This window comes from Paroedura picta, chromosome 12 (genome assembly GCF_049243985.1).
Source record: "Paroedura picta isolate Pp20150507F chromosome 12, Ppicta_v3.0, whole genome shotgun sequence".
NCBI lineage: Eukaryota > Metazoa > Chordata > Lepidosauria > Squamata > Gekkonidae > Paroedura > Paroedura picta.
Window position 1 is genome coordinate 8,973,728 of NC_135380.1, and position 22,933 is coordinate 8,996,660.

The following is a 22,933-nucleotide window of genomic DNA, read 5'->3' on the forward strand; positions in this document are numbered from 1 at the left end:
GAGAAGCACGTGCGCTCAGTTATTTTTTTTTCTCTTGATTGTATTAATTTGAGCACACACATAGGAACGGATGACATGATTTCTTTTTATTTCCCTGGACAAAAGTGGCACTTTCCAGCAATTCATGACATTACACGTGACAAAAGGAGTATTTCATCGGTTCATTTATCAGGGACCCCCCCAAAACCCTTCGGAGTCCTCAGTTTTTCAGCCTTCAAATGTGCCAGGGCCCCCGCTGAGAATGACGGCTAAACCTATCGTGCCGGTTTTTGAATGTGACTATGTTTGCCGGTGGAGGGGGTGGGAAACTGGATGTGCAAACCCAGTAGAAGCTACATAGAATGGCATGGCAGACAATTTTATTAGGCTAAAAAGGGGGGGTGGGGTGAGTAAGTGAACCAAAAGTCAAAGCAAACCTACCTGCAGCTCCTACTGAGCAGGTAGCATTGCGGGGAAAGAAACGTATTTGTCACAAAACAGAAGGCAGAAGGCTGTCTCTTCTGCAGTGACCAGGCAGGTTCTTGAGGGCATAGATAGGCCTGAAGCCTGAGATGATTATCTCAGGGATGTCTGCAAGTGTTAAGAAGCCACATCAGGCCAATTGGCAGACGTGGGAACGGACTTTTATTACTAGGGTGGATGCGGTGGTCTTGAGAACAAAGGAGCAAGGGGGTATTTTGTTTGCTTGCTTTGTTTTTTCTCCACTGTGGCCTTGCCCCTGGTGGTTTCTATAATTTCAGCCTTCTGAGCGAGGCCAGACTGTGGAAATCAAATTATCACAGTAACTGCTCAAAATAATCTTCTCAAAAAAAAAAAAAAAAGCACCACTAGATGCTGCCGGGTTAACGACAGCCTGAATGCTGTTCTTCCATTTTCGCCAGGGGTGTCTAAAGCTGCCAAAGGCCACACCGTTCAAAAGCTCTCTGCCAGTATTTGTAACGACTAAGCCAGCCCTGTGAATAAAATCCAGAGATATCAGAAAGCGTCGGTATCACAGAGCGTTCTGAACAAATAAGGCCTTAAAAACCAAGGTGGTCAGGACTTGCCTCTCGGCAAATAAAAACCTAACGAGTACTAAAGGATAAAAGAGAATGGGGAGCATCCATGGAACATTGACAGCATTGGACAGAACCTGGGTGGATTTTCCCCCATGCTGGGATCATGGCTATTTATTTGAGCACCACCTACGTCCTTAGTGCTTTACACTCAGGTTAACAGAAGTCAGGCTTCTGTCCTGGAGCATACTATCTCCATTTCGACTAGGGCAGGGGCAAAAGTGGCCAGGGGTGACCAACAACCAGGCCATTTAGCTATAGAGGCAGTGTGGTGTAGTGGTTAGCATTTCCAACTAGGATCTGGAAGATGCTGGTTTGAATCCCCACACTGCCATGGGAGTTAGCTGGGTGACCTTGGGTGATTCCCTTAACCTAACCTACCTCACAGGGGTTTCGTGAGGATAACAGAGAGAAAAGAACAATTTTGGGTCACCATAGGGCTGAAAGGTGGGGTATAAAGGAAGAAAGGAGGGACATTCAGTTGATCCATTTCCTTCCACTCTCTCGCCCATGCTTGTTTCCTCAAGGAAGATTATATTTTAAAAGCAACATAAAATTAAACACATAGACAAGAAGTCCGTGACCTATAAGACCCAAATAATAAATTGACAACACGGCTTAATCAGAGTAAGCAGAATACTTAAGGCCTACACGGTAAGGTTGCCAACTTCCTGGTGGGGCCTAGAGATCTCCTAGAATTACAATTGACCTCTCAGACTACAGGGATCATTCCCCCTGGGGAAAAGGGCTGTTTTGCAGAGTTGGACCCTGCTGAAGTCTCTTCCCTCCCCAGGCTCCACCTTCAAATCTCCTTCCTAAGAAGGAGACAGCTATTTTCAAATGGGTGTTCCCTGTAGACACAAAGCTCTTCTTATACATTTCTTGCACCAATGGAGGAAAGCCAGAAAAGGCTCTTTGCTTTGGGGAAGAGAAGTGTTGGGAGAAGAAGTGAGTGAATGCCAGGAAACATGCTGGTGGGCACCTTAGTGCCCATGGACATCACCCTGGGGGTCCCCTGCCCTAACACAATCCCTGCCCATTGTTCCTTTCTTCCTTGGGTGCACACGTGATATCACTGCCCATGTATTGGCAGGGGGTGGGAATCAATGCAACCCATGACAGCTTCATTTTTCAAAGCAGACTTCAGCTCCCTCGCAGGACAGAGTAACCTTGATGAGAGTCCCTGTCCTTATAGCAAGGCTGTTCTGAGGAGCAGTGTAACAAATCCACAATGTTGTGTGGTTTTGTTTAAAATAAAGAGCTCACCAATGAAAACAATGCATGTTGGCATCTCTGTCAGCGTAGCTCCCCGCGTTCTTTATAAAATCCCCACTGTGACGTACAATGTTTTTCTATTCTGTGTATCTGTCAGTCATTTATTGCTATAGCCCTGGCCTCCTGTGTCAATCCTGTTCCTGTCACTTCTCAATGTGCAAAGAGCGTCCTAATACTTCTTTCATTTCTTTGGCCTTATGAAACTCCTGCTGGATAGACGAGGGCAACTGGGGCAATTCACAGTTCAGCTGGAACAAGGGGCCTCTTCTCTCACATCTAAGCCCACCACTCTACCCACTGGCCTCGCAGCCTAACACCCTTGTCAGCCTGTTTAGAAAGCATCTGTGATTCTCTAGTGAGAATCATGTACTATCATTTGTGAATGCACCGGGACAAAGATGGGGGGGGGGACCTTTAACAACAACATGTGACTGTAAGGCACCAGGGGGCCTTGAAATAGCAATTTTAGCAATGGGAATCATGCATCTTAGAAGACATGTAATGTGGGAGAGCCATGCAGGATCTGCCATCATCTTTCTCTTTACTGCAAATCAGCAATGTAGGGCTAATCTGAGTGGGGACACGGTACTGGTATTAACTCCGCCTCCAATGCCATCTCACCTAGTCTAAACTCCCCTTTCCTTCTGAAGTTACAAATCACTCAACACACCAACAATCTACTGTCCAAGACGCTGTTGCTATGGGAAGCCACCCAACCCTTCATCAAGTCCTGTAACACTATCCTTTGCCTGCCTGCCAGACTCCTGTGGCTGTCCACTTCCCTATCCTTCCACCTGTTCTACCTTTCCCAGTTCAGCCTGGCTGCTTGGACCACAGAAACTCCTCTTTTGGTTTTGACATCTCGCCTCATTGCACAGTTTGCAATTGTCAATCCCCATTCATCTCTGCCATTGCTGGTCCACCACTGTGGCTTGGTCTTGCGACACAGAATCATATGAAGTAGACGCCTAAGAGTTCCTTGCACAAGGGACATTCCACACACTAACACATGCACCCTGCCCTTTTGATTACCATTATTATTTAAAATGTTATATCTTGCATGGAAATAGAAAATATGACCATATGGGCGGCAAGCCTGCGCATAAGCATCTAGCAAGGGTTCCAAATTCTAAAAGTAGATCCACCACACACAATTGTCATCTCTATGCCATACAGTCAAATGCTGATAATGCTGTTATGTTCTCAACCCACTGAATTGCAGAAATTAGGCATTTATATGTCCAGTGCTTTAATGGAAGTCTTTTTGCAATTCTTGAGCAAGGACCATTTCCCCCAACAAAGACTGACTAGTTGGCCATGTCAAAAGCATCAGCATGAGATCCCCACATTCTAGCACATAGAGCTTCTGGCCATCTTCTTGGCTTCAAAGCTGTTTTGCCCTCTGGCATGAGAAGCTGCCATTCAAAATCCTTTGGGCACAGGAAAATGGCACGTTTGAATTCTTGGTCAGTCAGACTGTGGTGTGTTGCATTCAGAAGAGAGCAAAGTCCAGGACTGAGAGGCATATCAACTGTGCCTAATGTCCCAAGAGACAGTGCAAACCCTTAGGGCAGAACTTAACAGACCCGGTCGTGCTGAAAAGCCAAACGTGCAGTCCGCAGCCCCAATCAAGCTGCCTTGCAGGATCTTCCCACATAAGATAATGGATATTAAATATGTCCCTGTCTTGAATACCCGGGTACTTATCGCAACACGTTTAATCTAGCTGTGTGCATTTCGTGCCGAAGACAATTATATTCTTTTCCAAGAGGCGATTGCAGTCAGCTCTCATCTCGTCTTGTTCCACTGTGTTCTGAAATCTTCCCATGTGAGAAAGCGAATGGTTTTTAAAATAGATTTTCGTATGTGAGAGGATTCTTGAAGAACAAATTGTATCATTAAGGACTATTTGGTACACATTGCTGCTTGTGGCTGAGGAAAGTGGGGGGAAAAAAACCCATCCAATGGGAGCCAGTGGGGTCTGTGTTAAGTCTGGCTCTTAGCAAGGCCTCGCATCTGTGGGATGACCATTTAACGGCCCAGAATTCATCTTAGTGGAATTAATTTAAACCTTGCTCAGCCTCCGTCATCGGGGCAACCGCAGACTTCTTTGATGAAATGCCTTCGAATGCTGCCAATGAAGAAGGACTCCTCCGGTTTCCAACTGTTTCCTTTTGAAATTGAAATCTCACACGTGGAAAAACGGGGCATTAAAAAAAAAAATAAGCTACATAAACCTGTCACCAAACGGAACAGGTTGGAGGACTGCTCATCTGAATAATTCTCTTCTCCTTGCATTGGATGGCTGAGGCACATGAGGCTGACAGGAACTGCAGGTTCAAAGAGCTTGTTATGTAGAGTACACAACCCAGAATTTAATCTCGCAAGCGAGGAGGAGAAGCCAGCTGTCATTCAAGACAATCTTTGCTGTAGGAAAGGGGGGGAAAAACAGATACCATCAGGGGTAGTCAAACTGCGGCCGTCCATGGAGCGAATGCTGGCAGGGGCTCATGGGAATTGTAGTCCATGGACATCTGGAGGGCCGCAGTTTGACTACCCCTGATCCAGGGTCATGGTGCTTCCTTGGCAAGGACTCCTGCAGCAGATTCTGCCCACCCCCTCCACACACACAAACAGATGGAGCCCTGAGCAACCCATTAATCCACACCACCTCAAATGGCTGCCTGGAATCCTTCTGCCTGCCGGCCAGGATGGACAAGCTTTCCAGGAAAGAATCATCAAGCCCCATGACTCAAATCAATTCCATTTGGAGCCTAGTCCATCCCCCCCCCCCCCCCCCCGGCAGAATCTCAAGAGGCACCATGCTCTTTGTGAGAAGCCTGTCTGTCTTTTTACAGCCCCCAGGATGCACTCAGACTGAAATGCTACATCGGGCAGGCATTTAGAGACTGACACCAGGAGAAGGGAGAAAGGCCAGCGGTAACTAGCAGACAAGATCAAGCTTCCGCCAGCTCTCTGCTGTCTTCCGTTTTTGCAAGCAACAAGGCGTCCTCAGCCTGAAATGTCACACAGGAAATTTTAAAAACTGACACCACGGAAAGGTAAAAGGTCAACAATAACTAGCAGGTGAATCGAGCTGAAAAAAAGAGACAGGAAACAGAGCATCCCTGGAGCTGTAAGCATTCTACCCCAATGCAATCCTTTTTTTCGGATTTGGTACCACGGGAATTCAAATTCTATTGGCCGGAACCAACCCTGCGGATTTCGCAGGTTTTATTTTGCCAGAATTACTGTGTGCAAGTTGCTGAATTCTTGTCATGACAGGGCAGTGTTTAACACTGTGAAAGAAGGCCAGCCTAAGTTTTTAACCAGCCCTGTTCCCGTATCTTTAGACGGCAGTCAGACAATCAGATATTAACCAGGGGAGGGGGATGCATGATTCGTTTCAGGTCACGGTTATAGGAAGAATTTTGCCTGCTTAATTCCTGCGAAGCACGCCACTGGCACAGAACAGGGCCAGTAAAAGAGGTGACAGTGCTGATGGTTAACCTAGAGACAAGAGGAATGCACACAGCCCCAACTGGCCGCCATGCTTTTCACTTACCCGGATGCGCTTTGCACGCCGCATGTCGTTTTCGGTAATGGTGCTCTGGGTAGGTGCCACGGTCAGTTCATGTGGCTGGAGCTGCAAGGGATGGCTCTCGGCCTGGGGGTCCAATGAGGAGGGGGTCTCTGGCGGGACAGGCGTCTGTTCTGGCTGGTCTAGGCCATTCAGCGGGGCTTGTCCAGCCTCCTCAAACTGGCCCTTGCTGGAGAAATGCAGCAAATCCTGAAATCCCAAGTCAGAGAGGCACAGGTTACCCTTCCCACTGATTGTATTGCCACAACAGGCTGGCAGGCGAAGGATGCGTTTCTAAGTTTTTGAATGACTGGGCCTATTATGTGGGCTTGAGGATATGTGTGCACCCTTAGCAGAAGGGAGGGAGAAATTTTTGCAAGACTGGCCTTCCTTGTCCCACTGCGCTCCTGTCCTGCTCTTTGCACATTTGTAGTTCACAAAAAAACAACACAGACGTGACTTGTGAGCAAGCAGCCCAGTGACAGGCTAGTTTTCAAGACCCACTGAGAGGAGGAGAGAGAAGAGGGGGGGTGACGGAAATCAGCCCTCCCTTTAAGCTGCTCCCCAAATTGGAAGTCTTTAAAGGCAGGCGGAAGGGCCTCTTGTGGCGCAGAGTGGTAAGGCAGCGACATGCTGTCTGAAGCTGTCTGCCCATGAGGTTGGGAGTTCGATCCCAGCAGCCGGCTCAAGGTTGACTCAGCCTTCCATCCTTCCGAGGTCGGTAAAATGAGTACCCAGCTTGCTGGGGGGTAAACGATAATGACTGGGGAAGGCACTGGCAAACCACCCGGTATTGAGTCTGCCATGAAAACGCTAGAGGGCATCATCCCAAGGGTCAGACATGACCCAGTGCTTGCACAGGAGATACCTTTACCTTTTTAAAGGCAGGCAGATGGATCAAAGGCAAGCTGCCAAGAGCTATTTCCATCAGGAATGGGTTGGGAGGACAGGGCAGGGAGTTGAGGGCAGCCCCTACTTGCGGTCCATTTCTGGATGCTGCCGACAGTGTTCAGCAGTTTAGGACCCTAAAAGGTCCATCCATTTATCTATTTATTCATGTCATTTATACAGCTTCAAGAGGGGATCAGAGGTCCATCAGTGGGTATTAGCCACAAGGTGTGGCTAATTACAAGGTGTAGGTGTTAGCCACAAGGAACATTTTGTCTGGGACAATGATGCTCTTAATTCTTGGTGCTTGAGGAGCAACAGTAGGAGGACTTCTGGCTTCACTGGTGGACCTCCTGATGGCACCTGGATTTTGGTCACTGTGTGACGCAGAGTGTTGGATGGATGGATGGGCCATAGGCCCATTATGTTCTTATGAAGTCATCCTCCATTTTCAGGGGATGATACGGGATCAAATGAGAGGAAGACATCCTACATGTTCAATGGAGGCTACTCTGTTCTCCTTCAGCTACTCCCACCAAGTATACCTGTGTCCCTTCTGCACCTTTCCCCCCGTTTTCACTGGTTACTTCCAAGCGCATGAATTTGGGAGGGCGACCTGGTCGCCTGCCTGGTCCAAACCTTCTCTTTCCTCGTCCACGGCCTCTGCCTCGAGCTCTGAAAAAAACGTACAGAACACTGGGTATGAAAAAAGGGACTTGTAATTCTCACAATCTTTCCTCCTTCTTTTAAATTTTATTTTTACACTAAACATGGTTTCCCAGCAGGAAAAGAGCTCTATTTGTTATGGTTCTGGCCAGACTTTAAAAAAAATTTTTTTTTATAAAGACACGCAATGAGAGAAATGCAAATTATATATAATTTTCTCTCGGTCTTTTCAAACACTCAACCGTTATAGTACATTTAGTGGAGGCCTAAGCTATAAAAATCCAAAAACAGCTTGGCAGAAAAGAATAGGATTTCATCAGCAGCCAATGAATTGCACTTTTGTGGTAATCTGAATATGGGAAGAGGCTGAATGAAGGGCGGGCCCAGTCCTGCACTGGGTTTTCGGCAATGGCCAGCCAGATGCTTATATTATGCTCAAATGTCAGGCCAGAAGGCATCTGCTCTGCTCTGTTGTTTATCGCCAGCACCTGGTTTTCAGAGGTACCCTGCCTCTGGAACACTGCCCTGGTTACTGACATGGTGGTAAATATGTCAAGGCAGATGGCAGGGATGCCTGCTCCCTATCATAAGCAAATCCTACACTGCTCACCTGCCAATCCTGACCAATCCCAGGCTGCTCCCTTGTCTTCCCGTGAAGCAACAGACTCCAGGACTCTTTTTGCCACCTCTTATTGGCCAGGATTGATGGGCATCTACCTCAGCCATACAATTCCCCCCAGTGCAGAAGGAAGCCGTAAGGCACTAACTTCTGAACTCTTCCTGGACCTCAAGAGACCCAACAGGAGGGACACAGGACCCTAGCACCTTTATTGGGTAGCTGTTGGCCACCCAACACTGAAAGCCAGATCTAAGACATTTGTCAAGAAAGACAAGCCTCAAGCACAAACTAACTGGGCGGCCAAATGCTGTGGCGAGCCAATTGTTAGCCGCTCCCTACCACCAAAAAGAAAACCACAACGAACAGGAAGTTCGTTGGCTGACCGCTGCAACCGAGTCCCTGGAACAGCTAGCAATGCTACCCCGCCTCCAAGGGTCCACTCTGTGCCTGCAGAAGGCAGCATGCATCTTTGGAAAACTCCGCTTTTGCACGTGACTAGATACCTGCTGAAGAAGTCCAGCTTTTCGTCATGGGTGTTGAGGTGCTGCTGGAGCTGTTCGGAGCTCATGAACCGTCGATTGCACTCATAGCATGGCCAGTTCTTCTCTTGCTCTCGGAGAACTGCATTTTCAAGTTAGACCAACCGATAGCAGAACTTTAGACACCACCGGTTAACCAGGGGTAGTCAAACTGTGGCCCTCCAGATGTCCATGGATTACAATTCCCAGGAGCTCCTACCAGCGTTCGCTGGCAGGGGCTCCTGGGAATTGTAGTCCATGGACATCTGGAGGGCCGCAGTTTGACTACCCCTGGGTTAAGCTTCCCACGTTTCTGCCAAACACATTTCCCCCCTGTACTTTCAGCTCGTGGTGGAGACTTGGGGCGATTAAGGAACATACTCTACAAATCTTTTGCTTGCCAGCTTACATTTTGCTCACAGATGACATGAAACATTCAGAGCAAAAAGGCGTATAAACATTGCAGGTGCATCTTCCAAACCCTCCCCTTAATAAACCAATTTGGAATACTGGCTTCTGGATAGTGCTTTGCAAGTCAAGAACTGTGGTTGTTCTCATTCAAATCCCGCACTTCTTTTGCATAAACTCATTTAATGTGCATGTTTTCCTGTGAATCTGACATTCTGTTTTTTGTACCAACGCAGCATTTTTGGCGAAGAGGAAATGAACGGAATGCGAGAAGCAGACAGAGCAGGGCAACAGAAACGAAGGAAAGCATGCATGCAAGGTATTTATTCATCCCTGATTACTTGGTTAGACACAAAATGCAGTCCTCCAAAATCTCATTGCAATACTTGGAGCTGCATGGAAGAGACGTGCCAGAGAATGCATTGAGGGCAAGTACAGTTTTAGAGGTAACTATGCCGTGAGTATTGGGTAGAGAACGAGATGCCTGCATTCTTTTTTTCAAACAGGCCATTCAAATTCTGTGCCATAGTGAATGACATAAGATGAATGGGCCAAGAAATGCTGAGGGGTAGAGAGCAAGAGGCAGAGATTGAGTAGGGACATGAGGTGTCCCCCCCCTCCTCTAAGCTCTCCTGGGTTTTCCACTAGTCAGAATAGAAACCAGACAAATCTGTCAAGTGCAGGAGCCAATGTCCTTCATTTTGGCCCATACACCAATAATATGGGGATAAATGTGAATTATCTTTATTACTTTTATTTAATATTTATATGTACATCCCACCAGGCTTCTGTAGGATGGCTTTTGTGGGATGCCCAGGAAGCTTCCCACCCAAAGCTTTGCTGTTCATTAATGTATCATTAATTTTTGACCCAGTACGGATTTGTACTATGTGACTCCCTTCCTGATCTGATGTCATACTTTAAACTCTCAGGAGCCATGAAAGAAATGGCTTTGTTTTATTTCTGAAAAGTCCACAGACCAAGCCTGGTCCCCATGAGCCCTAGGCTAGGATACCCTCTCCCCCATAATGCTTGGGCACCAGAACCCTGTCTCTTTCAAATGTTCTCTGGGACCAGATTAAGGGCGGATCACATTTGCTGGCAGTAGTTATGATCAGGTGCGTCAAGAAAAGGCAACATGGGCTAACAGAGGGAGCAATCAATGTCTTTAGCAATAAAGAGTGTGATAATGGAGACCTAATATAGTTAAAACCCCTGTCTGAGTTCAACTGGAACGAGGCACGCCAAACTGTGTCCACTTTGATGGGTTATAAGGGGAAGGGGGAAGCAATATCTTTTTTAAAATGTTGGGAAAATCGAAGGGAGATACCTTTCCTTTCCTCCTCAGTTATATCATGGATCTTCTGATTCACATACGCAGCATAGGAGGCAGCATACCACACCTGTAGCAGACACACACAGAATGAAAGAGGAAATTTGTCAGCCTCCCAAAAAGGGATCCATCACATTTGTATCCTGCCTTTCTTCCATGGAGCTCAGGGCAGGGTGCATGTGGATTATCCCATTAGATCGCCATAAGAAAACTGTGCAGCAGGTTAGGCTGAAAGAGAGGGACTAGCTAAAGGTCACCCTGCAAGAGCGCAGCAGAGAGTCCAAACCAAGTATCTCTGTTCCAAGACCAACATCCTGTCCCCACCCCACACGGGTCAGTACTAGCATTTTATTGTACATTTCATACCCGACCGACACTGACATGAAAGGAGATGAATTTAAGAACAAAAGACAGAGATAAGCTCCACTGGAGAAAACAGCAGGTTTCCAGGTTACCCTCCACAGCATTATACACTGTCAAGGTCCATCCCCTCCCCAAACCCCAACCTCCACAGGCTCTGCCCCCAAATCTCTTTGAATTTCCCAGCCTGGAGTTGGCAACCCTAATAGAAGAGTTAGCCTCCAACCTCCCACCCTCATGTTGGGCAATTCTGTACTGAGGCAGTTTGCGATAGAGAAGAAGCTGCTGAGCTATTGAATACATGTAGCTTGGCTCTCAGTTAACGTTAGGACACTGTTGTAGAGAGCTAGTTTGGTGTAGTGGTTAGGAGAGCTGACTTCTAATCTGGCGAGCCAGGTTCGATTCTGCGCTCCTCCACATGCAGCCAGCTGGGTGACCTTGGGCTCGCCACAGCACTGATAAAACTGTTCTGACCGAGCAGGAATATCAGGGCTCTCTCAGCCTCACCCACCCCACAGGATGTCTGTTGTGGGCAGAGGAAAGGGAAGGCGACTGTAAGCCACTTTGAGCCTCCTTTGGGTAGAGAAAAGCAGCATACAAGAACCAACTCCTTCTTCTTCTTATCCACAACACAGTGCAGTTTGGAGCAGAGAAGGGTGAAGCAGGGCTGGAGACCCAATCTCACATTAAAAGATTTCTGCTTGGACTCTTGAGATCACAGAGAGGAGGGATTTAGGGTCTCATCCCTCCCAACCATTTCAATAATTCCCCCCCCCCCCCTTGTGCCATAATTGGGGAAAGCAACATAGCTTAAGAAAACCCCAGATGGCAGTGCTTTTCTTTCGACTGCCCTCCACTTCTCAAGCTGCACTGCTGAAAATTAAAAGCTAATTTCCCCCAACTGTTCCCTCTACGCTCCACTTGATTTGTTTTCTAGCATGGGATAAAAATAACTCCACAATGACTGGGATCACCAAGAGGAAAGTCAGATGATTACAGGCACGGGCCAGGTTTCAAACCTCAGAGGGACACTGATTGAAGGAAATGGTGCCTCATTAGTCAACAAACCCTTGGAGCACAGGGAAGAGCCACTCATAATCACAGGCAGGTAGAAAGCTAAGTGCCACCAAGGAAATTATAAATAAGATGCTTTGGTGCACATTAATCTTGAGCTTAAAAAAAAAAAAAGCACCTGAGATGTGTAAAACCAGTAGGGCCTTGTTTAGATCAGACTTCTGTTCTGTTTACACTTCCAAGGGGTAAGTTGATGGCTGAAAGGCATTGAAAGTTCACAACCACAGGCAAGACTGGGAGCTCCTGACCTGCCTCTTTCCATCTGAGTTTAGGCAGTCAGATTAACAACAGCAGGGCTGCTATTTTGGGTGGGTGGACATCACGCCATTCCATGGTGGACTGAAAACGATTCTATATTATCAACGCACTGATGTGACCAATGCAACTGGGAATTCCTTGTTTGTGTGGATGGGCTGGTTGCCTTGGAACAAAAGCCCTGGGGGATTGGGATTGTATAATCACTTGATCGGCAAACATCCCAGGACAGACGTCATGGTGACGCCAGGCAAAGCATGGAAACCCATGGCCATCCTCGTGAATGTTTGGTCTGGTCCTGCCCACTCCATCCTTGGAGCCTCTTCAGGGTGGTTATCCTTACCTCCCCACTCTTTCTCAATGTTTATGGTTACAATTGTTGTTGTTACCTTGTGGCGACCTCATAGGGCAGTGGTTCTCAACCTGGGGGTCGGGACCCCTTTGGGGGTCGAACGACCCTTTTACAGAGGTTGCGGCAGGGCGAGCAGCTTGGCTGGTTGGGGGGGGGGGCGCCGCCACTGTTGCCGCTCATCCTGAAGGCACCCGCCAATTAATATACAATTTATAACCAATTTATACACAATCATGAACAGTGGATCTTCACGCCATTGGTCAGTTTCAGTTTAATTTCTGTGAAAGAACACTGGTATAATTTTATGGTTCGGGGTCACCACAACAGGAGGAACTGTATTAAAGGGTTGCAGCATAAGGAAAATTGAAAACCAATATCATAGGGTTTTTGAGGCAAGAGATATTCAGAGGTGGTTTGCCATTCCTTGCCTCCACATCATAACCCTGGCATCCCCTGGTAGTCTCCCTTTCAAATACTATACAGCAGCGATCCCCAACCTGTGGGCCATGGACCACATGTGGTCCTTCGACTATTTGGAGGTGGGCCCCGAAGGACGCCTTCTCCCCCCCCCCCGGCCCTTTACTTCATCCCCCCCCAGCCCTTTACAACACACTTCATTGTTGTGGTGTGTCTGTATCTTATTTTGAAGGGATGTTTAAACATTACCATAGCGAGCAGAGAGCGTTAGGGCAGTGGTTGAGAGTAGAGGAGTAAACTACCCCCCCCCGGGCCTCAGTAAAAGGCGTTGAGTGGTCCCCGGCGTTGAGTGGTCCCTGGTGATAAAAAGGTTGGGGACCACTGCTATACAGGACCAACCATCTTAGCTGCAGAGATCTGATGAAGTCGTGAGAGTCTGGGCTATCCTGGTCAGAGCACTGCTACCTGTCTATTCCATACAGATGCTGGTGGAATTAAAAAGCATGGCTATAATCTTAGCTAGGGACTGAAGTCATGATAAGAATGAGATTCACAAGCCATTAAGTACAAGGGAAGCATGGTGATGAGAGATTTATTCACCAGAACAAAAACAAAAAAACAAAACAAAAAAAGCCCGTGGTAACAAAAATGTGCCCTTAACTCCCAATATAGCTGCAAGGTTGAATATTTTGGTCATTGAAAGCTTCAGTTGATTGATTGACAGGAGCCAGAGTTAATCAGTTTAAAACTGTTTCCTGCCAATTAATGCACAGAAGCTTTAAACGATTGATATATTCAAGCTTTAAAAAAAAAAAAAAACACTTGAATTTGTGAGTGACAGGTCTCTGCAGAGAGCGTTCACAACAAACTCAGACAGGAAGCAGCCAGGCAGTGATGCAGCAAAACCCCTCAAAAGCTGGCATGATTTGTGCTGAAATCAACATGCCTAGAGGGGGAGCTGGTATGAGCCTGGCTGGTCTGATTCCCCCACCTATGGGCAACTGCTGGCTCATAAGCACAGAGCTCATGTGCATAACAAGTATACGCAGGAAGACCCCTTCCTTCCCATGTATAAAGAGCCAGCCAGACTTCCTGATGGAAATGCCTCCCACCACTTCAGCCAAGGGCAAAGATTTTATAGGGACATTCTAGCATGGTCTGAAGCCAGGCTGTTCAGTCAAACACAAAAAATCAATTCCAGTTCTTTCTCCTCTGCTAAAAATGCTGGGTAATGCAGGTTGTCGCTTACCTTAAGTTCTTGTTTAGGTTCGACGTTTTTAATGGTCGTGAAATAAATATGATGGCCGTATTGGTAGGCGACGAGATTCTGTTCTAGGTGGTTCTGGGCAGGTCGCACAAACATCATCCAGTTACAAAGAGCCTCGCTGGACAGCTCAAACCAGAGATCTTCCTGCAGGTCCCAGTCTTTTCGGTCACCCTTCTCAAGGGAAACCTGAAAGAAACAAAACAAAAACAAACATAGAAAGCAGGGTTTACAAAGAAACGAATAGCTTTTGTCACTGTCTTCCATCATCATCTTTTGACTATGGGAGCAGCCTTCTTCGATCTTTTGACTGCAAAGTAACCCCTAAAACAGGGGTAGTCAACCTGTGGTCCTCCAGATGTTCATGGACTACAATTGTAGTCCATGGACATCTGGAGGACCACAGGTTGACTACCCCTGCCCTAAAATATTCTTCAGGCTTCAAGTAACCCTAGAAGTGATGCCAGCTGGACACGCCTCCCTGCCACACACCCAGAAGTCACATGTTTACAGTGCGCATGGTATCACTAATAAAATAAAATGCTTATTAAATAAGAAGTTAGTTTCATTTTTGCGTGTACAGTTCCTTGCCTGAGCAAAACAAGGAAGCGTTCATCTCAGTTGTCATGGGGCCTAGAGAAAATGGCCACATGGAAGGTGGACACTATAACATTATAGCTAATTGAAGTCCCCACCCCACCCCCACCAATCCTGCCCCCCTCAGACTCCACTCCCAGTCGGCTTGCACAGAAAACACTACTTTAATTTTCAGGGGATTTCACACACACACCCCAGATTTTTGAGGGAGAGGTGTACAAATGTCCTGTCTTTAAAGCATCTCATAACTGGGGGTGGACGGTCTGTTTCATGCAACTGACAAAGCGGGTTCTTCCGTATTAAAGCTCATGGCACAAATAGTTTCTTGGCCTTTCTAGTGCCACAAGATTCTTGTTTGTTTCTGGCAATAAGGAAGATAAAGCAGATAAAGGCTAGCTGTGGGACAATGGGGTCCCCCCGCATACAGAAAGCAAGGACATTTTTATACACACTATGAGAACTGTCTCTCTGATAGCAGCATTAGGCATGCATGAATATACAGCCCCGTTTCCATTTCTTGCCATTTCAAGACTCTGGAAAAGGAAATCAGCCAACAGAAATTTGCATCTCAAACCACACAGACTGCACAGCAGACTGCGCTCCTTTACCTTTAAATGGATGTAGCAGTCCTTGAGTTCTGACTGCCTGACCAAAGGTCCTTCCACAGGGCCAAACTGTGTGCGCTTGGGAATGCGTCGCCTGGAGAACACTCCTCCCAGGAACCTGTCTATGTACAGGACCAAGGGCAGGCTGGCTCTTGCTCTCGTTAATACTGGTCGGTTTGGAATCGGGTGCAAGGGTCCGTGCTTGGGGCAAACCGAGGGATGGGCGTTATTACACTCCTCACACCCTGAAACACACAGTTTTAAAGGATATAAGGTACATTCCATCACATATACAAAAAAGCAGCAAAGTACACAGACACTCTGGACCAGATATTCACTATCTGTGCCCCATGCCTTCATGGGTTTGGATGGATGGATGGATGGATGGATGGATGGAAGGAAGGAAGGAAGGAAGGAAGGAAGGAAGGAAGGAAGGAAGGAAGGAAGGAAGGAAGGAAGGAAGGGACAATACAGATATACTGCTAGGATAACTCCTTGCCCCTACATCATTCCAGCAATCAAAACTAGCTTGGTCTGCTTTAACCTAGAGGGAAAAACAACAACAGGAACCCTATGGGTACCTGCCTTTCCTTCTTCTGCAATTAAAAGTAATCTTATTACAGAAACTTTGCAGAGCTAAGAGTGAAAGCCCCACATCCAGTGCTCTGGTCCTTATGTAGTCCTGATGCTTCATCCAGCGAGTCGTAGAAACTATGCAGCTCAGTGCTGCTCCACTTGCTGATATGTAGCCTTTGCTACTATTAACTGCAACATCAATACCATGCTGGCAAGAAAAAGGAGCAATGCAATTAGGTAGTGAAGACTAAACTTTTCTTTGTGTCAGTACCAATGGATCTGCACTAGATCTGGCATTCTGTAATCCCTGCACATTAGACAGTTACTATGAATGGCTAACTCTCTCTGCTCTCTGCCCACTTCTCTTGTGGAAGTTTCAAGACTCCCCTTCATCTGTCTCAATGTTTATTTTCTGGTTACAAGCACAGGTGGACCAGAGCCAATTGCAGAGCTCAGTCCAGAAAATAGATATGCTCCATTAAAACATTAAAAGGGTTTGGATTCATTCACACGGGCTGCCTCTGCACAGAGGTCTTTCACTGCTACGGCTACCAAACTGCAGAGGATTTTAATTTTTTTTATTTGACATGTAGCCTAACTGCACCAATTGTTCCTTCCCTTCCTAGTATGCTTTTCCCCAAACCAACTTTTCTCCTGTCTTTTTTAACAAGACTGCAGACCAAGCACATAATTGCACATGTATTCAGAGGTCTCACCCACCACATCCTGCTCCTTCTGGCAGTCCTGCAGAGCAGCCATTTCCCCCACCTCACAATCAGAGATTTGGGGGGACTTAAAAAATAAAAATAAAATAAAAATAATAGCTTCTTGTGGCGCAGACTGTTAAGGCAGCAGACATGCAGTCTGAAACTCTGCCCATGAGGCTGGGAGTTCAATCCCAGCAACCGGCTCAAGGTTGACTCAGCCTTCCATCTTTCCGAGGTCGGTAAAATGAGTACCCAGCTTGCTGGGGGGTAAAACGGTAATGACTGGGGAAGGCACTGGCAAACCACCCCGTATTGAGTCTGCCATGAAAACGCTAGAGGGCGTCACCCCAAGGGTCAGACATGACCCGGTGCTTGCATAGGGGATGCCTTTACCTTTAAAAAAAAATTGGTAAGCTAACCCTGACTAGTAATTGGGCAGAAGGAACTCCAGAGTTATGGTTCAGAGGCAGGCAAACAGCAAACCACCTCTGAATGTCTCTTGCCTTGAGTTGCCGCAAGTCAGCTGTGACCAAATGGCAAAAAATAAAATAAAATAGTGCAAGAACAATCACTAATTAATTTTGAAGCCCTTGGACAGCATACTGAGGAGAAAACGCAAGGGAAATGGCAGCTAACAGAGGAAAGCACGCAGAAATCAGCCATGTAAATGTGCACTGTCCCTGTTGATGTCACTGACATTACAGGTGCAAGTCATGCAAGACAAGAGAATTCTTGCAGTGCAGATGCAGCCATAGCTGCCAACGGGGGCAGAAGGACGACGAGGCCCAAGAGAACAAAGCACTTCCTGGTTGGCTTACACAGGTCATTTGGGTCAAAGGTCCGAGATGGATCGGGGCCCCATTCATCCATGTCTGAATCTTCCCCCTCTTCCTCTTCTTCCTCCTCTTCGTCTTCTTCGTCTTCTTCCTCCTCCTCCGCATCGTTTTCCTCTTTTGTCTCCATGCTACCCATGGGGTTCTGCAAAGGTTCTAGAGGAGCAGTACCATCCACAGCCTCCATAGGAGGCAAGACCTGGTTATGCACAGGTATTGAAACCTAAGGAAAGATTTCCAAAAAATGCTGTTATCCGGGACAGCCAACCGGGAAACAACAGAGATCATAGCCCCCAGGTAACTGACCACCAGCAGTGAGGAAAGGAAGAGAGCCTCTTCCCTCCCCTTTTTGGAACCCAGCAAAGCTTGCATCCAAGTCTGCAACCAAATGATCAGCCTATCCCTGCAGTATTTCTGGCCCTCCCAACAAGCTCTTTCCAGAAGTCTTATATAACAAAACGAGCAAGCTCACCCAACGCCCATTTATGCTGGAAAAGGGTTGGTTGTACCTATCCTACTTAAAGACAGCACGAGTCTTATTAATTAGATCGATTAGGTATCTATACTGGGTAAATACTTTGGCCACATCATGAGAAGAAAGGACTCCCTGGAGAAGAGCCTAGTGCTGGGAGCGATTGAGGGCAAAAGAAGTAGGGGACGACAGAGAATGAGGTGGCTGGATGGAGTCACTGAAGCGGTCGGTACAAACTTAAATGGACTCCGGGGAATGGTGGAAAACAAGAAGGCCTGGAGGATCATTGTCCATGGGGTCGTGATGGGTCGATCATGACTTCGCACCTAACAACAACTGGGTAAAGAATATTATGGAAAAACTTTGTTTTATAAACTTCTTAAAAGCTATGAAGTCACATGGCTTTGCTCCCAAGGCCACAGAAATGCATATGGCTGCCTTGCCTTCTGCGCTCTTCTTCCAAAGATCCCTTTGCTAGCCTACATCCTCCACCCTTCCGACGCTACTGAAGGCGGGACAAGAGGGTGTGCAGTGGAAGTGAAGGCTTAGAGTTGGAGACTGATGGCCTTGGGGCTATTAAAAGTCTTCTGGCTTTGGCTCCTGTGAATCTAATCCCAGGGGCCCTGTGCTTGCATCACATCTGCTTCATTAGCCGTATCATGTCTATTTCTTTATGAAACTTGGCAGGAAGGAGCTGCGGAACATCTGTGAAAACATTATTTGGTAGCTCTAACAACGCAGCAGGTGACTTGTGCCAAACACAGAACACAATCAGGCAACCAAGGGGTGTGGGGGTGGTCTATGTAAAATAGACTCCCCCCCCCCAGCCCCATGTGCAGAGAAATATGAGTTTTTAAATTACCAAAGATAAACCTGGTAAGGCCCAAACATGCTCTTTCATCTCTATAAAACCATTCTATGCTGCCTTTCCACCAAAACAGGGCCCCTAAGGTGGTGAGCATCCAAATATTAAAACAACATTTTAAACATTTATACAAGTTGATGCAAACATGCAAAAACAAGGCAATTGGGAAGCCAATAAGAGTTAGGGGGAGAGGGGAAATTTCCCAATCTCTTATCCCTTTTGTCATGAGCCCTGAGTTTGTAGACCAGACACTCTATGACAAGGGTTGTCAGATTGTAGCTCTCCAGATGTCCATGGACTCATGAACCCCTTCCAGCATAGTCCATGGACATCTGGAGAGCCATAGTTTGGCCACTCCTGCTCTGCGCTAATTATAACTAGGAGGGTCTGATGACTATTGTCAAAGTTGTGTCTAGGTGAGCCAAGTTGTTTGGCCATGAACTCAAAGGATTGGCTCTTGTGGATCTGTGTCACTAGCAGAGGAGCCTTCCCCAACATGGGGGACTGTAGGCAAGCAATCGCCTGCTTTTCAGTTCTCCCATCTAAGTGAGACTATATGGCAGCCATCCTTTGGTTAAGTTTTGCGGAAATATTTGGCATAACAGAACCACCACCAAAAGAATGGTTAATAAGAGGAAGTTCTGCAGAAAGAATGCACAGAAACTTCAAGCCTACGATCTTCAGAAAGGCGCTTGGCAGGTCACCATCTCCCTTCCCTTATTCCATCTTCAAGTTGCCACCCAGGGTCTCCATTTTCTGCTTTAATTAGTTTGACATTAAAATGTGCCCTGAAAATGATCCAGCCTATAATTTTCTCACTCCATGAAAGCAAGGGAAAACAATACTCAATGCACTCCAAACACAGGGTTCAGCAAGGAACAAGCTAATTAAAACCTAAAACCCTAATAACAAAAGGCAACCTCGTAATCACCCGAAGGCAACGGGTGCTCTAATTTTGAAGAACGCTGCATTTTATTCTTTACACCGAGAAGAGTTAAATGTCCATAGTGCACAGTGGATTAGGAAGGAGTCAGCATAACGTGGAAAGGGAGGGGGACCTGCCTTGAGAGAGCTCCGGAACAAGCCATCAAAAAGGAATCCTGAAGTAAGAATCTTCCGTTAGGTTTTACGTAAGGGCTCAAGGGAATCCACGGACAACACTGGTCACAACTTGGGCCATGTACAGCCTGCACTAAAAAAAATAAATAAATCCAGATCTTCTGACAAGGAAACCCAAATTCCGCTAAAAGACTCCTCAAATTCTGTAACCGGAAAGGACTAGGAACAATGGGTTCAAAAGGAGACTCCACTAAAATATTAGAAAGCATCTAGATGCAGCCTGAAGATTTCCTAGAATTACAATTGGTCTCCAAGCGACAGAGATACGTTAATCCAGAGAAAATGACTGCTTTGAAGGGTAGACTCCATGGCACCATACCCATCTTCCCAACCCCCAACCTCCCAAGACTCTATCCTCAACACTTCCAGGAATTTCCCAAGCTACTGTTGTTTTGCCCTAAACCAGGGGTAGTCAAACTGCGGCCCTCCAGATGTCCATGGACTACAATTCCCGTGAGCCCCTCCCAGCAGTCGCTGGCAAGGGCTCACGGGAATTGTAGCCCATGGACATCTGTAGGGCTGCAGTTTGCCTACCCCTGCCCTAAACTCTTTGACAATGGGATGCTCCTTCAATAAGATCAGTGGGGACTAGTTCCTTGAAAGTCAGTTTGACCACCATTATTGGACTTTCCCTGGAATGTACAGTCACAGAACAGGGTCAGTATATTCCAATGCATATTAGACCATGCAGAGCTTAGCAGCAGGGGGCCAAGAGGCACACTGCATGGTCTGACTGTGCAGCCTAGAATATGTCCCAGAAGACTTTGCAAAGCAGAGGAGTTCCGTGACGGATGTTCCTTAGCAGACAAGGTCACTTAAGCTTGTAAGGCTACCAGCCATGGCCATTACAATGATCACAAATGACATAACAGCATAACAGTGGGTGGTGCTGACTCTCCTTGACAAAAACAGAATGTAAATCAGGAAGATTTCCCAGCTCCCCTGAAAGCCTAACAGAATACTGCCGGCGACTGCCCCAAATCTTCATTTCCACTGCCTGGTCAACAGTGGTCAACAAAGAAAGAGCTGAAAAGGCAAGGATCTATCACCTGGCTCTAAGGGCATGAAGACCCTGCACTACAGCTGGTTGCGGTAATGATGCAGCAGTGCAGCCAAGCACTCTGAGCAGCAGGTACCAAATCAGGTACTTAAAATCCCACAGACACTCTTCCTAGCGCAGGAACATTTCCATCAGTCAGATTTGTGTGGCTGCGGTGAGTCCTGCGTGCTCAGTCTTGCAGAAGATGCCTTGAAACGCAGCACCCAAAAGGTGTCTGAATGAATAGCGACAGAGTCTCAATAATTACTGAAAGGAAACTGTGCAGAGGCATCTCCCCCCACCCGTTCCTATTTGAACACGGATGCTCGTTTTCTTTCTGCTATACAAATATATCAGTGCAGCCCATGAGCTCTTGTGAATCAAACAAGGCATGTATGAACCAAAGCCTGTAAGGTGGACATTTTGAGAAGGGATGGCTCACTATTACTTCAACCCAAGAGTCTAATGTCATGTCTTCTGGGCCAGATGATGAACATTCATGGGTCTCTAAAGGTCAATGCTGTCTTCTCAGACAGAAGTCACCTACTGTTTGAACCTTTTAACTAAAGACCACAGGGATTGTACATGAGACCGTCAGCATGTTGAGGAGATGCTCTGCCACTGAGCCATGACCCCACTGGTTCCAAGGCCATGTTTCTCAAATGTTATTCCACCAGAACCTTCTTTTCCCCCTGAGTTAATAAGGGGTGGGGGTGGGGGTGGAGCACCCATCAGCCAGCCTGATATGGCCTAAAACAAGGGCTGCACTATGGTTAGACCTGGGAGGGCTGTATTCTAATTTCCCACTCTGCCGTGGAAGCCCACCGGGTGACCTTAGTCTCTTCACAGCACGGGATATAAATAAAAAACAAATACATTATGAAAATGTCAGATCTAGCCTGAAAAGATGCTGATCCTCCTTGCAGAGGAAAACTTCTCATGCTGCTTCCTGTTAAACTGCTGGAAACTCTTCCTACAAAGGACATGTTTAGTATTTCACAGGAGTAAGCCAAGAATACGCTGGTATGTCTGTTCTTCCTCCTATCTGCTTTCCTCCCCCACCCCCAGTCTAGTCTCTGAGATACCTACTCTAAAAGACTGTAAGGAGCAAGGTAGTCATGCCCAAAGCCAAGCCAAGCTAAAAGGAACAGCATGGTTTCCCCTCGCTGCCTGACAGATACCCACCAAGGCATGGTTAGCAAATTGGAAAACTCCATGGTTGCTGGCAGAGAGAAGTTACTACAAAATTTGCCACAACAGGGCATGAAAAGAACACCCCGTGTATCCATGAAGAAAAAAAGACACCCCTTGCATGCTCTTGTTTTGGCTCCTTTACCGATGTCAGAAAGAATCAAGAGGAAAGAAGGAAGCATGCAAAGGAGCAACGAAGAGCTCTTCCTAAAAGCAACAGGGACCTGACTTATTATTTTAGCAGCTAAAGCAGTTGGGGGATGTGTCATAGGAAGAGGGTGTACCAACACCTGCAGAGACGGCAGCTGTTCTAACAAAACAATTGCCATTCACAAATGAACTGGAAAGCTTTCCCTGGAAATATCGGGTTTATCCACGGTACTAATGCCCAGGCTGGGTCTTTGTTAAGTGGGCAAGGGATATCAAGATAACACACTGACATTTGTGTGTTTTGTTCCATTGTGTGACTCGCATGCATGCAGCTCTTTGAAATATACACTGCTTGCTGGGCATACAAGGGGATGTTGGGTTGAGGCCAAAGCACATCTTTGTTGCTGAAACAACACAGTTGAAATGGACAAAAAGTACAACTTGTTTACTGTGGCCTAATAAAAAGGGATCAGTGGGCAGCGAGTGGCAATGTAGTCTTTCCACGCAAGTTGCATGTAGCCTGCAGCAGCCCTTATCTGTGCCATCTGTGCCACATAATATATTTCTGGTAAGGGATTGGAGGAGGAGCGTGTCTCATGGCTTAAGTGCCATTCAGTGCTTAACATCCACTCAGGGTAGCTGTCCCACCCTTGAGTGCCTCCTCCTCCAACCGGCTTGCCTGTCTGTCCAGCATCCAACCAATCGCCTTCTGTCC

General features: G+C 46.9%; 1 protein-coding gene across 4 annotated transcripts in view; it reads right to left on the reverse strand.

Moving 5' to 3' along the window:
- PRDM10 (PR/SET domain 10) overlaps positions 1-22,933 on the reverse strand; it is a 72,964-nt gene that overhangs the window by 21,709 nt on the left and 28,322 nt on the right. For all 4 annotated transcript variants that reach the window (XM_077304839.1, XM_077304837.1, XM_077304838.1 and 1 more), the window contains exons 5-11: positions 17,368-17,605; positions 15,270-15,511; positions 14,050-14,253; positions 10,340-10,412; positions 8,587-8,704; positions 7,344-7,473; positions 5,896-6,120 (exon numbers count right to left, since the gene is read on the reverse strand). In XM_077304839.1, the coding sequence (XP_077160954.1) occupies positions 5,896-6,120; positions 7,344-7,473; positions 8,587-8,704; positions 10,340-10,412; positions 14,050-14,253; positions 15,270-15,511; positions 17,368-17,605 (1,230 nt within the window). The remainder of the gene's footprint in view (positions 1-5,895; positions 6,121-7,343; positions 7,474-8,586; positions 8,705-10,339; positions 10,413-14,049; positions 14,254-15,269; positions 15,512-17,367; positions 17,606-22,933) is intronic.